General features: G+C 40.4%; 4 protein-coding genes across 7 annotated transcripts; 2 read left to right on the top strand and 2 right to left on the bottom strand.

The window, feature by feature from the left end:
* Positions 1-162: 162 nt before the first annotated feature.
* On the top strand, positions 163-5,975 carry LOC100880658 (endothelin-converting enzyme 1). 2 transcript variants are annotated; one of them, XM_012295407.2, is made up of 17 exons: positions 163-781; positions 1,248-1,314; positions 2,274-2,341; positions 2,426-2,607; positions 2,819-3,064; positions 3,124-3,332; positions 3,396-3,572; positions 3,637-3,735; positions 3,816-3,960; positions 4,031-4,245; positions 4,318-4,509; positions 4,582-4,744; positions 4,859-4,907; positions 4,984-5,051; positions 5,147-5,283; positions 5,375-5,542; positions 5,693-5,975. In XM_012295407.2, exons 2-17 carry the CDS (start codon positions 1,303-1,305, stop codon positions 5,867-5,869), a joined length of 2,307 nt encoding a protein of 768 aa, XP_012150797.2. In that variant the 5' UTR covers positions 163-781; positions 1,248-1,302; the 3' UTR covers positions 5,870-5,975. The 2 variants fall into 2 exon arrangements, with proteins under 2 accessions (XP_012150797.2, XP_012150798.2); XM_012295408.2 differs by having other exon boundaries at positions 170-781; positions 4,333-4,509.
* Positions 2,425-10,704, bottom strand: LOC100879397 (p21-activated protein kinase-interacting protein 1-like). Of its 2 annotated transcripts, none has more exons than XM_012298209.2 (3): positions 10,565-10,704; positions 7,415-7,577; positions 2,425-7,332 (listed from the first exon to the last, which is right to left on the bottom strand). In XM_012298209.2, exons 2-3 carry the CDS (start codon positions 7,566-7,568, stop codon positions 6,134-6,136), a joined length of 1,353 nt encoding a protein of 450 aa, XP_012153599.1. In that variant the 5' UTR covers positions 7,569-7,577; positions 10,565-10,704; the 3' UTR covers positions 2,425-6,133. The 2 variants fall into 2 exon arrangements, with proteins under 2 accessions (XP_012153599.1, XP_003708676.1); XM_003708628.3 differs by lacking the exon at positions 10,565-10,704 and adding an exon at positions 7,709-7,930.
* Positions 8,533-10,444, top strand: LOC100879506 (mitochondrial enolase superfamily member 1). Its single transcript, XM_003708630.3, has 6 exons — positions 8,533-8,719; positions 8,829-8,931; positions 9,011-9,126; positions 9,214-9,368; positions 9,446-10,029; positions 10,095-10,444. Exons 1-6 carry the CDS (start codon positions 8,639-8,641, stop codon positions 10,379-10,381), a joined length of 1,326 nt encoding a protein of 441 aa, XP_003708678.1. The 5' UTR covers positions 8,533-8,638; the 3' UTR covers positions 10,382-10,444.
* LOC143263924 (adenosine 5'-monophosphoramidase HINT3) lies at positions 10,149-11,577 on the bottom strand. 2 transcript variants are annotated; one of them, XM_076539583.1, is made up of 4 exons: positions 11,366-11,577; positions 11,067-11,184; positions 10,796-10,989; positions 10,149-10,714 (listed from the first exon to the last, which is right to left on the bottom strand). In XM_076539583.1, the coding sequence occupies exons 1-4, from the start codon at positions 11,438-11,440 to the stop codon at positions 10,706-10,708; spliced, it is 396 nt and encodes a 131-aa protein (XP_076395698.1). In that variant the 5' UTR covers positions 11,441-11,577; the 3' UTR covers positions 10,149-10,705. The 2 variants fall into 2 exon arrangements, with proteins under 2 accessions (XP_076395698.1, XP_076395697.1); XM_076539582.1 differs by having other exon boundaries at positions 10,149-10,718; positions 11,366-11,575.
* Positions 11,578-14,083: the final 2,506 nt, after the last annotated feature.

The following is a 14,083-nucleotide window of genomic DNA, read 5'->3' as shown; positions in this document are numbered from 1 at the left end:
GGTGAATGCATAGTATCTTCGAGTACAAAGTATGCGCACGACCGAGCTGTCCACGAGCTGATCGTTCGCGTTCGACCGAAGCAAATAAAATCGTGATAAAAGAGAAGCGATCGCGCGCTGTGCCGCGATGTCGAATAAATGAAGCTATTCGAGCATTTAAAACGTCGCGTCGTGTCGCGCTGCTTGTAACCGACGATGAACGAGTATCGACGACACCCACCGACCACGGCTATTACACAGGAACGTACGCGATCGCGAAACTGATGTATATGAAATTTTACGCCAGTAAAAATTCGCGAACAAGAAAATCAGCGAAGAGTGCTTCTCGAATTCGAATCGATCTTTGGTTGGGCTTCGTAGAAGGAGATGGTATTGAAATGGAAAATAAAAACGTGGACGAGCGCGCGCATTTCGATCGTCGAAGCAAATAAAAGCCGTTCCTGAAGGACAGTTTTGTGGCGCGGAAGTGGAAGGGGATTCGAAGATTATACTCGCCGGTCCGCGAGTCAAAAGTTCAGTTTGGTCTAACGTCTATCTCGCGTCGCGTCTTGTTCGAGATTCGAATGCGGTGTAGAAGTTGTAAGAGAAACGCGCCGAGAGGAGAAATCACGGATGGGACAAGAGAATAGGAAATTTCAAAATTGTATCGGACTCCATCGAATCGATCGAGAGTAAATAATCAGAATTTGCTTCGTACTCGTGGTCGTTTCACGAACGCCGGGGAATCACCGTCTCGACGCTTCTAGCGGGCATCAAAGATTTTTAGAGGATCGGCCAGAAGGTAAGTTCTTTTAGCAATTTTACTTCTCGATCCTTAAAAGCTTTAAGACGTTTAATCGTTGCGGGGCATCTGCTGTATTGTTGAACTCGAGCGTAAATCGCGAGCACGTGCTTCTCGTATACGCGCGTGCACCACACGCCGCGTTCAGCGTCTCGTCGAACTCCCATCGAACTCCCATCGAACGCGAGAGATCAGCGATCTCGTAAAAATAGCATAGTTCGACAACAAAGTGTATCGCGCGTTTGTCGGTCAGCGTTTGTCGCCGTTAGCGTCTCGAGAAACAAGATGTTATTTTGCGAGAAACAAAGGGAGTCGTGGTTTTACCTGGTCGTATTCGATTCGAGCAGAAACGGCGTTTCTCCGGGTGCACAGTCCGTTTCGTTTCAGTCTATTAACGTACGCGAAATCTCGATTTCATTTCGTTTCTGCTCGATCAAGCGTTTTCGTTGATCATCGTTTGTTTCAGACGAGCAGCAGCCGGTTTCGAAAGAAATCGATCGGTACAGAGACGGAACGCGAAGATGAGATACAAGGTGAGCTTCCCTCTTCTCTCGAACGTTTACTCCGTTGATCGGTTTGTAAAGCGCGTGTGCGAGCGCGTTATCGGAAAGCTTCCGACCGCGCTCCTTGTCGGTGAAGATCTTAGCGTTGATTTATCGAAAGCCGAATCGATGCCAAATCGAGTATTATTGATCGTGTTATGTCATTGCAAGTAGCCGTGAATCGTCGATACTTGTTAAACGTTTAATCGACCGAAACATTCGGCGCGTAGCATCGAAGCGATATGTAAATGTTTACGTGTATCGAAGGTGAAGGCCCGTCTGATCACACGGCACACAATACCGGTCATCTTCGGAAGCTTACTTTTCTACCTACTGCCGTTGCATAAGTTGTTAGCGCGGGTACAGGATATATTATTTTATTCTAACGCAGAAGCTACCGAGTTAGTAATTATACCGAGTTGTTCCTCGATCGGACAAGCCTCAAGTCCACGATCGTTCTTGGTAATTGGATGACGTGGAAAATGATTCTATTTGTTTTCGATAAACACAACGTTCCGATGCGAAACTTTTTCCGTATACGCATACTATGTGTCTTGTAATCACGTGGCAAGCTTCGTTTTACAACGCGATACTCGTTCCATCTTGCTGCGTTCACGCGTCCAGCCATCGTGGAAGCTATCGATGGAAGAGTTCTTTTTCCTTTTACCGATTATACGGGCTACGAGAAAATGCTATATGGCATATCTAACGATGCTTTGTTCCTTCGTACGATCTTAATATCGTTCAGAACATTCAGAATAATTCGAGAACACCATATCTGAATAATTCGATACACGATATCTGCATGACTTTAACGAGAGAGAAGGATTAGAACAGTTGAAATTCATCGATTCTGGAGCAAGGTGAGAGAGCATCGGTGCTTAAGCGTAACCTTTTGCCCGTTATTCGATAGCGGTGTGTGTCGATTTAGCCGAGATCCTTTTTCGTAGGTAAACGATCCAGAGAACGATGAAAAGAACGCGAGGGATGGGACGAAAAGGAACACGATAATTTTCTGGTAATTTCCTTATTGAGAAGTATCGGAGAAACAAAAATTCTATGTATATTAGTTATCTGTGGTCGTTTTAATACGTTGAAACAGGCAACGCGACCACGAAGAGGAGGAAAAATTGAACGGGAAAAAAATGAAATTGGCGATAACGATTGGATTGTTAACGGTAACCGTAATCGCCTTGGTTATAACGCTGACCTTGCAGATAGCTATTTTCCACAAAGAAGAATACGAAGAAGAGATGTGTCAGAGCGAAGAATGCGTGAAGACAGGTACCTACCGCAAAATCAAGGTCTTCCTTCCTTCCTTTTCTGCTTCGTTTTATCCTCGATCATATGAAATTGCACGGAGATCGGAGATACGAGTTTTCGATTTCAAACGTTACGTAACGATACTATTATTCGTATTCGCGCTAATCCATCCGGTCGTCTGGTCGCCACGATGGATAATCGTTGACACGAAACGATCGTTTTGCCGTTCTAGCCGCTAGGATAATCGAGGCGATGAACAGATCCGTCTTACCTTGCGATGATTTCTACGAGTTCGCTTGTGGCGGGTGGATTTCGAAGAACCCCATACCGCAGAGTCAAACTTCCTGGGATCAATTGAGTCTTCTTAGAGAGCGACTGTTAACGGATTTGAGAATACTTCTCGAAGAGTCGGACGAAGGCAACGATTCGAGATCGATCAAATTAGCTCGAGACTTGTACAAATCGTGCATGGACACGGGTAAGAAAAATTTCGTTCTCGAAAAGAAATACGAAACGAAATACGATCGTTTGTTGCAGCGAGCGTCGAAGCACTGGGTCTGAAGCCTATCCACGACGCGCTCGGCCGTTTGGGTTTGCCCAACGATCCACCCTCTCCAGGCGAAATTTTACCGGACTTTGACGTTTCGGAAATTGCCGGAATCGCGCAACGAGTGTTAGGCTTGAATCTTTTCGTAAACTTTTACGTCTCCGAGGATCTTCGAAATACAACGAGAAACAGAATAATGGTATTGGTATCCGGCAAACACCGGAAAGGAGTAGCAACGATATCGATTCGAATCGTTTTTCAGATCGAACAGGTCTCTCCGGGATTCAGCGAGCGCTATCTCCTCGATCCGCATCGCTTCCGATCGGAGTTGACGGAGTACAAGAAATACGTAAAGTCCATGGTGGAACTGGCTGGAGCGGGAAACGAGAGTCAAGCCTTCGCCGAGGAAATTTTCGACTTTAGTACAAAGATCGCGAACGTGAGTAACCTTCGAATCGCTTACCAACTACCGTTCTCCGTTAGAACAGTTCGCGTCGTTTTAGATGATGGAGACACCGGAGCAAAAACGTAGCGAAAATCACCATATTTACGAAACGACCATCGACGGTTTACAACGACTTACGGATTCGCGCGTGCAACAGGTGAACATCTATTTTAAATGGACCGCTTGGTCGTTTAATCGCTGCTAAAATAATGTTGAAACGATGTTTCTTCATTTTAGTGGAATTGGACGAGGTACGTGGAACACGTGTTTAGCGACACGAACGTGACGATAGATACAGCCGTAGATCCCGTGCTCCTTATAAATTTACGCTATTTGCAACGATTGCCCGAACTGCTAGCGATCACTCGAACCACTACGATAGGTATTCTTTTTTTATTATATCGCCTTCTATAGTTTTGCGAGATTCTCATCAACATGGAACTGTTGTTCAGCGAGATTCGCGTGGTGGAGCGTTTATTCGACGGTCGCTCCGTTAACGTTGCAACGATTTCGTGACCTGGGCTTCCAGTTCTCGCAAAAGGTTTTCGGCTTGAAAGAGAAGACGCCCCGTTGGAAAGCGTGTACCGTAAACGTGAACGCGAATTTCGGCATGGCACTCAGTTACGTATACGCGCGTAAACGTTTCGACGAACAGGCTCGTGAAAAGGTAAGCTTCGTTGTCATGTACCGATCGTTCGAACGAACGGGACGGGTAAGAGGTTGAAAAATTTTAAAGAAGACCGGGAATTTTCAGGCTCTGGAAATGTTGTTGGACGTGAAAGCGGCGTTCGACGAGATGCTCGGTGAACTAGATTGGATGGACGTTGATACGAGAGCTCGAGCGCACAAAAAACTGTACGCGATAAGACCGTTCGTAGGAATCCCAGAATGGATTACCAACTCGACGCAATTAGAGAAATATCACGAAGGGGTGAGTTATACTTGTGTTCGGTCTGAAATTTCCAAAAACGATTCCAAAACGAACCTGATCGATTGATCGTAGATGGAAGTAATACCGGGACGACTGTTCGATACGTTCTTGAAACTGACCGACGTAGGAATTAAGAAAAGTTTCAGCAGCTTGCGCGAGAAACCGAATAAAAATCGATGGATAACAACCGGTACTACAGTGAACGCGTTTTACAGCGCGATTTTAAACTCCGTTAGTAAGTGATCGAGAGTCGTTTCGCTTTATACCGAGCTTATATAGCGAATATAATAATCTATCGTATCGTATCGAATCGAATCGAATCGTTGTTTCATCGATATTTCATTTACAGCTTTTCCAGCCGGTATTCTGCACCCACCATTCTACGGAAATGGACTAGAGTATGTATAAGCTGCCGCGCAGTCGAAATCTCTTTCTCTTTCGAATCTAACGTTAACGATAAGTTACGCGCAACAGGTCTATCAACTACGGTGCTATGGGCGCTATAATGGGCCACGAACTCACCCATGGATTCGACGATCAAGGTATCGAGATGACACCACCGTATAGGATCTCACGAATCGCTTATAATTTCTACGAGACAGTAGTATGTGTTACGAATCCACTCGTTCTGCGTTAGGTCGTAGATACGACGAAAACGGAAACCTCGACCAGTGGTGGAGCGCCAAGACGTTGCAACGTTACCACGAGAAGGTCGAGTGTATAATCAAACAATATAGCAGTTATCGTTTACCGGAGTTGGGTAATAATTTTACGGTGAGTATTAGCCTTGTACGAGAAAGGAATCGAAGAAACGTGCCAAGGTAGCTCCACCGATAATCCGATGTTACGAATTAACGTTGCGTAGGTGAACGGCGTTAATACGCAGGGTGAAAACATTGCCGATAACGGTGGGATACGCGAGGCTTTCAGAGCTTACCAAAGGCTTCGAAAAAGAACCGGTGATCGACAGGTAGTTTTACCTGGTCTTGCCAGATACAGTCAACAGCAATTATTTTTCCTCGGTTTTGCCCAAGTAAGTAACAACGCTTTTCTTTCGATAAAATGTGTTTATTGAAAAACCTTGGTCGTTTAAAAAAAAAAAAAAAACAATTAAAAACTCTATCGAGTATGTATGTTCGTAATAATCTCTTGTCAAGTGGAAATAAGCGTATTTCTGCTACAGGTATGGTGCGGTAATTATACGAACGGCGCGTTAAAGTCGAAATTAATCGAAGGAGTACACGCGCCTAATCACTTCAGAGTCATCGGAACCTTATCGAACAATCAGGATTTCGCCAGAGCATGGAATTGTCCTGTTGGAAGCCCGATGAATCCGCCTCGCAAGTGTATTTTGTGGTAACCGAATACGCCGAGCTTGGACCGTGCGGACGACTCTGTACGCGCTTTTTAACGCGCACGCTCTCGAATATACATATTTCTAATATAGATATTTCCTTCGATTCTAAGCAGACTTATTTGTAACTTTTAGGAACTAACGCGTAACTCAACATCAAATATTTTTCTATTCAATTTTTCCTTCCATAAATATTATACGGAATACGGAATGCGAATACAATTTAACGAGTTGAACGCGGCCACCTTGTCGCCATCGTTCATTTAAGATTCATTGTTTTTTCTTTTTTTTCTTCAAAATTGTTCCGCTCTCTTCCGCGTTTGTATCCTTTTTTCTTTTTAGACGCAGAACATCCTGGTTATCGATCTCTTTCGATTCTAAAATACTTTTCTTCGCTGATTTCAACTTCTTAGCAGGTATATTATTATTCTCTTCGACGGGTATCGATCGTTTCTTTCTTCGCTTATTTTTATTCCAAGTAACATTTCCGTTCTCGTTCTCCGACAACCTGTTTCTCTTTTTCGGGGCATCGTCCGAAATGATCGTATCTAAGTCTTCGCTTTTTTTCTTTTTTAATAATGATTTATTTTTCTTTTTATCCGGCGCATTCGAGTCTTGTCCCTCCTCTATGCTCCTCTTTTTCTTCGACTTTTTCTTTTTGCTGATCGAACTTATTTCCCAATCGTTCTCCTCCTTTTCAACGATAACTTCTTGGCCAATTTTAAATCTGTTCTTCCTCGGAACCTCTACTTCCTCTTCGGCTTTAATCGTCGCGTCGTCGTACAAACTTTTGTACGGCATCGCGAGGGACAAACAAGTGATTCTGGCACCGCAATTAACGTTTTGCAACATGCGTAATTTATGCTTACCATACCTCCAAAGCTTAATTTCTCCAGAACTAGAAGCTGTCACTAATAAGTCGTCCTTAAAAGCCATACATTTAACCCTGGTATCGTGCGCAATTGCTTCTAGGGTTTGCACTGATTTTTCGAGATCGTAAAATTTTATTTGACCATTCTCCAATCCAACCGCGATCAAATCGTCTCTCAAAAACTCTACGCAAACTATCTTTGCGTTAAATTTGATTTCGCTACCGATCCCTGCCAACTCTACCGAATATACGTCTATTCTTTGATTAACGGCGAGTAAGTACTTTTCACCGTTTGGACTCCACTTAAGAATATTAACGTTTTTAGCGTCCAATTTTAATCTTGGTACTAGATTTGTCGCGTACGCTTGTCTTCCTTTAATTAAATTCCATGTTCGAAGAATACCGTCTGCTCCGGTAGACAGAGCTATTTTTCCTGTCGGATGAATAGCTAAAGTATTAACGCCTAATCCTTTATGCGCTTTCTGCCAATGCTTTTCCATTTGCCAATTACCGCATTTAATGGCAGCTATAGTTCCATCGTTGCTGCACGTAAAAAGATGAGATGCCTCTGGGGTAAACGCAACGCAATTAACGGTATCTATAGAGAAAAATATATTAATTTCTCGACGTATACGCTAATATAATTATTTACTATCGTATGCATACGCGTTTATACGTACCGTTGTGATGCATTAATCTGCCGGACTCTATCCTATACCGCATATCGTATAGGTAAACCGAATCGTCTGCGCCGCCAGAAGCTAAGTAATGTTTATCGCTTGCGACGCTGCGTACGCTACTCGTATGATTATGAGTTGCAAACGTTCTTTCCATTTTATACTCCTGCAAGTTCATCGATTCGTTATTCGGTAGTAATACGCTTAACAAAAGATAATATGCGCCTTAACAAAAGACGCGACTGTAAAATATAGGTTATATTTTTGGTAACGACATAGAAAAAGATGTTCACTCACGTTAACGATATTATTTACTTTGTAACCGAGCAAGAACTGCTCGTACGTTCCTACCACTATTTCAAATGGATCCGGCATATTTAAATCTTAATAACTACTTTACGAGAAACTAAAATATCTTAACACGAGGTACAACTTCTCGACCATCAACAACTACATTGCCAATAACCACGATATTTCGAGAATATCCTTTACTAAAAATAGATGTCGCTATCGTGTCGTTATTCGCGTCGTTGTTCCCGCTCAATTTACAACTACTCATTTCCCTCGAAAATATTATCTCGAAAAAATCTTTTATATGAACGCATTTTAGTTGAAATTTAAAGCATTTTTACTGCAGAATGTTTCTTTGCAAACGATTCAGACACTGGTTAGCAACTAGTATAATAGATGACGCCAGCGATAGCGTTCGGGAAGCGCGAATTAATATGAACGTTGGAAAATATGGAAGTGCGAATTAAATTTATTACTTTACTAGAACATATTATTTTTACGAGTCGACGAATCGACAAAAGTGTTTGAAACTAATCTTATAGAGTATATGTGCATAGGTAAGAGAAGAGGAATCGAGATAACATGCGATTACGAACAAGTATCAAATATTTATAACATTTCTAATAAACGTACATATTTTCCGTATGCTTGAATCCTTTATTAATTTATGCCAAAGTGCCTTATCCATGCATATCTCTCTGTTATCAGTGGTCACGTATTATCTTTTGCGTAACATTCCAGAGATAATAATGCTTCTGTCTATAAATGTTTATGTAAGATGATAAAAAGAAGAGAAGTTGACGTGGGTCGATACTTGAGTGTTTCGAGGATGCTGCAGAAAAGTAATATCGTTATATAATATACGATATTCGAAACATATTGCTACTTGGAAACTAGTCATTGTATTTTCAGCAGAATCGCACGTATATACAAACAATGGAAATAATAATAACCGAAATTGATGTAACCGACATCAGGTTCCCCACATCTCTCTTAGCGGATGGTAGCGATGCTATGGTAAGTGGTAACTTTTTCTTTCCTACATAAACCGCGATATTCTGTTTTCTCTAGAAGAAATCTTATTCGACGTAAATAAAAACACTCATGGTTGCATGGTAAATTGCAGCATACCGATCCAGATTATTCGTGTGCGTATGTGACGATAAAAACTAATAAAGGAATCGAGGGTTACGGGCTGACGTTCACGTTGGGCAGAGGAACAGAAATCGGTAATTATATTTAACTATACATATTAAACGATACGTACACGTTAAAAAATATAACGAGTGTGCATAATTTTTTGATCAGTGGTTCAAGCGTGCAAGTCAATGTCGTATTTGATCAAAGGGCAAAATGCTATTGAAATCTTTGCAAATTTTGGATCATTTTGGAGAAAGTTGACTAGCGAATCGCAATTGAGATGGGTAATGTAACATGCACACGAATTCTAATTAAGCACGCATGCTTATTGTTCGTTCGTTCGTTCGTTCGTTTGTTTGTTTAAACGATAGATCGGACCCGAGAAAGGCGTCACTCATCTTGCTACAGCAGCTATAGTGAACGCGCTTTGGGATCTGTGGGCTCGAATCGAAAAGAAACCTGTGTGGAAGCTACTTACCGATTTAACTCCGGAACAACTAGTCTCTACCATAGATTTCAGATACATGTGAGATGCGTGTTTAAAAAATTTTTAATCGAGTCGCTTTGTCGATTTCGTTCATTTTCTTTTCGGGTTTTCCACAGCACCGACGTTATTACGAAAGAAGAGGCGATCAAATTGCTGAAAGATAACGAAAGCGGAAAAGTGAAACGCGAAGAAACTTTGCGAAAATATGGATATCCAGCATATACAACGCAAGTTGGATGGCTCGGATACAGCGACAGTAAAGTGAAAGAGCTCTGCAAGAAATTTTTAAGCCTCGGTTTCACATCGTTCAAGGCGAAGGTTGGTCAAAACTTAAAAGACGATATAAGGAGATGCCGGATGATACGCGAAACCATAGGATACGATAATAAATTGATGTTGGATGCGAATCAAGTTTGGGACGTTAACGAATCGATCGAATGGATGAAAGAATTGCTGAAATTTAAGCCCACGTGGATCGAGGAACCAACGTCTCCGGACGACGTGTTGGGACACGCCAAGATCGCGGCCGAATTAAGACCGTACGGTGTTGGTGTTGCCACCGGTGAAATGTGCGCTAATCGAGTAATGTTTAAGCAATTGTTGCAAGCGAAAGCGATCGATTATTGTCAAATCGATTCGGCCAGAATCGGAGGAATTAACGAGATATTGGCCGTTTATTTGATGGCGAAGAAACTCCAAGGTAAGTGTCGAATCGATAATTACTCTTCTATCGAACGAACACGAAATAAATATTTTTCGTATCAGTTCCAGTGTGCCCGCATGCAGGAGGAGTAGGTCTATGCGAAATGGTTCAACATCTTCAAATGTGGGACTTTATTTCTTTGAGCGCATCCACTGAAAATCGTGTGATAGAATATATCGATCAACAACACGAGCATTTTGAGCATCCAGTGCGCGTACAAAATGCTTGTTACATGCCACCCGACCAGCCTGGTTATTCGACTAAATTTAAAGACGACTGCGTCAGAAATTATTCGTATCCGGATGGAGAACAATGGCGATACATGTACGATAAAGGACTGTTTCAATGATCGTACAACTAACACGAATCAAGTATCGATGTACAAACGTTCTATTAATCGTACACTCTTATTTTTCTTAATACGAGTATATACTTTTTGTAAGATTCAAATATTTCGGTGATTTTTAAAGCACGCCAAATGGTGCAATTAATAATAATCTATGTTAATATATCTTGAAACAAAGTCTTTTACCTCGTAAGAATGTTACGATCGTTTTCTTGCCCTCGATTAACTATAGAGATCCTTAACCTTTCCATTTTACGGATGTTTTAAACTCCTAACAGTAAACTACAAAATTTACTGCATATTACATGTTGGCTCGAAGATAAGACTTTACGTAATCTACCTATAAAATTCATCGATATTATGTACATACACAAGAGGTAAGTAAATAGGTTTGTCAAATTTCTAGACAATACGTACGCTTACAAACCAATACGAATCTGGTTTAAACATAATCCTTTTAATGATATTTATATTACTTATCGGAGAAATAATATGTAAATGCAGATGATGCACCGTATTAAATGGTGGCCAATGAAATCCTGTACGAGTATCCGATGGATCTAAGCCTTGCATTTCAAATATCCTTTCCATCGTACAAACAATTTTGTCATCTGAAATTGTCAAAATATCCCTGTTGAAACAACTATAAAGTTGAACCCTTACGAAGGTGCAATTTCTTCAGACTTACAAAGTTCAGCATCCGTCGGTTTAAGTTCTTTCGCGTTGACTATATGCTTCTTTGGTAATATCAAGTAATGATGCGTCGAGGCTGGATAAATATCTTTAATGCATACCACGTCATCGTCCTATGAAACATATTTTTAAGAATTTCACAGTTAACCTTAAAAGTAGAAGGAAACAATAACCCCTGTCCATGTAATCAGTAAATCGATATTGAACATAAAAAATCTATTGAATTATTCTCGTACGCTTATTCGATTCTTATTAATCATATTGGGCAATTAATTAAGGTTAATTGTTTTATACCTCGTATATTTTTTCGCTAGGTGCTTTGTCATCGATAATCTTACAAAAAATGCAATTGTCCACGCGATTCGCCATATAAGGTGCTTTAATTAGATTACGCTTGCTTTTAATGTCAGAACTGTTTCCTCGATATTTTAAATAAAGTCTTTAAATTAGGTGACAAAATTACAATAATGAAAATTTCCAATTTTCTATACTAACGCCATCTAGCGAACGGGTACCAGAAGTAACTTTTAGTATCAGGAGCGCAGAAAAGTAAAAGAGGTACGCGGAGTAAAAGGTATCCCGCGCACATACTGCGTATGCGCAATACAGGTTATAAAGTAACCCCTTATAGAGAGTGAAAAATCATTAATTACTCACTTTCTGAGCACAGTCTATGAACTTTTATGATTAAAGAATGTTCAGTGATTCCCTACCTACATTCTCATATCACATATGTTCACATTTTTATTGTAAATAATTAGTTATTAATTAATATCCAACACGAAGTCGGCGGAATACATTGTACGCATGACCTAACTTCAAATAGTAAATAACACATTTTCCAAATACAATTTATGCACTTTTATTATAAAAGAATGTTCAGTGATCCCTCAGCTATTCACTCGTATCATATTTGTTCAGATTTTTAATGAAATTAATTAGTTATTAACTAATAACCTAAGGCCAGCCACGGTGACAAGCGGTATACACGAGGTCACTTTGAATAATTAATTACAGGTTTTCTGGATATATTTTGTGCACTTTTATGATTGAAGAATGGTCAGCAATGCATTATATACATGATTCGATCATAAAAGTTCATAAATAATGTTCGGGTAACGCGTAATTAATTATTTTGTGTCAGCATTCCGATACGTACATGAGCCACCTGTGTCAATTCTACTGCGCATGCAAAGTGCAATATTTCGGCACTTTGACGACGTAGTATGGTTCCCGAGGCATTTAGAAACAAATTTCTATTAGGGTTTGATGCGTTTTGATGCCTAATAAAGCCAGAAAATCAATTTTTGTCGAATTCGGTCGAAAACGGTACAGGTGGCGCCATCTAGCGGCGAGCAGCGGAACTACGAAAAACTAAAATTTCGATTTTCTCGAAAACTAGGCACTTTTCTGAAATTCCGAGATATACGAATTTTTCCTTGTCGCCTACCGAATCGAACGAATCTAATTATAGCCCGCTAGGACTATTATTAAGGAAAATAGAAAAATAGCCCATTTCATGGACTAAAAAATTGCCGTCCATCTAGCGGCGAAAGTTGGAACTACAAAAATAGAAAATCTCGATTTTCTCGAAAACTAGGGAGTTTTCCGAAATTCTGAGATATACAAATTGTTCCTTGTCGCCTACCGAATCGAACGAATCTAATTATAGCCCGCTAGGACTATTATTAAGGAAAATAGAAAAATAGCCCCTTTCATGGACTAAAAAATTACCGTCCATCTAGCGGCGAAAGTTCGAACTACAGAAATAGAAAATCTCGATTTTCTCGAAAACTAGGTACTTTTCCGAAATTCTGAGATATACAAATTTTTCCTTGTGGTCTACGGAATAGAACGAATCTAATTATAGCACGCTAGGACCATTATTAAAGAAAATAAGAAAAATGTCATTTTATGGAGAAAATTTGTGGCGCCATCTAGCGGCGAAACTACGAACCAAACTGAAAAACCGTATGTCCGAACACGATGTAAAGGGGTCAAATGAAAATGATTTTCTGGTCTTAATAGGCAAAAAAATGAATAACATATTCAACGAGCATTGCTTTAAAATGTCTAAAGAAGCATACTACGTCGTAAAAGTGGCGAAATATTACTTTTCGTATTTTTCCTTAAGGCGTGTACGAGCATACGTTTTTTCGGTTTAGTTCGCAATTTCGCCGCTAGATGGCGCCACAAATTTTCTCCATAAAATGACATTTTTCTTATTTTCTTTAATAATGGTCCTAGCGTGCTATAATTAGATTCGTTCTATTCCGTAGACCACAAGGAAAAATTTGTATATCTCAGAATTTCGGAAAAGTACCTAGTTTTCGAGAAAATCGAGATTTTCTATTTCTGTAGTTCGAACTTTCGCCGCTAGATGGACGGTAATTTTTTAGTCCATGAAAGGGGCTATTTTTCTATTTTCCTTAATAATAGTCCTAGCGGGCTATAATTAGATTCGTTCGATTCGGTAGGCGACAAGGAACAATTTGTATATCTCAGAATTTCGGAAAACTCCCTAGTTTTCGAGAAAATCGAGATTTTCTATTTTTGTAGTTCCAACTTTCGCCGCTAGATGGACGGCAATTTTTTAGTCCATGAAATGGGCTATTTTTCTATTTTCCTTAATAATAGTCCTAGCGGGCTATAATTAGATTCGTTCGATTCGGTAGGCGACAAGGAAAAATTCGTATATCTCGGAATTTCAGAAAAGTGCCTAGTTTTCGAGAAAATCGAAATTTTAGTTTTTCGTAGTTCCGCTGCTCGCCGCTAGATGGCGCCACCTGTACCGTTTTCGACCGAATTCGACAAAAATTGATTTTCTGGCTTTATTAGGCATCAAAACGCATCAAACCCTAATAGAAATTTGTTTCTAAATGCCTCGGGAACCATACTACGTCGTCAAAGTGCCGAAATATTGCACTTTGCATGCGCAGTAGAATTGACACAGGTGGCTCATGTACGTATCGGAATGCTGACACAAAATAATTAATTACGCGTTACCCGAAC

This window comes from Megachile rotundata, chromosome 14, assembly GCF_050947335.1.
Source record: "Megachile rotundata isolate GNS110a chromosome 14, iyMegRotu1, whole genome shotgun sequence".
Taxonomy (NCBI): Eukaryota; Metazoa; Arthropoda; class Insecta; order Hymenoptera; family Megachilidae; genus Megachile; species Megachile rotundata.
The sequence above is the reverse complement of the archived record's forward strand: the minus strand, read 5'-3'. Positions and strand labels throughout refer to the sequence as shown.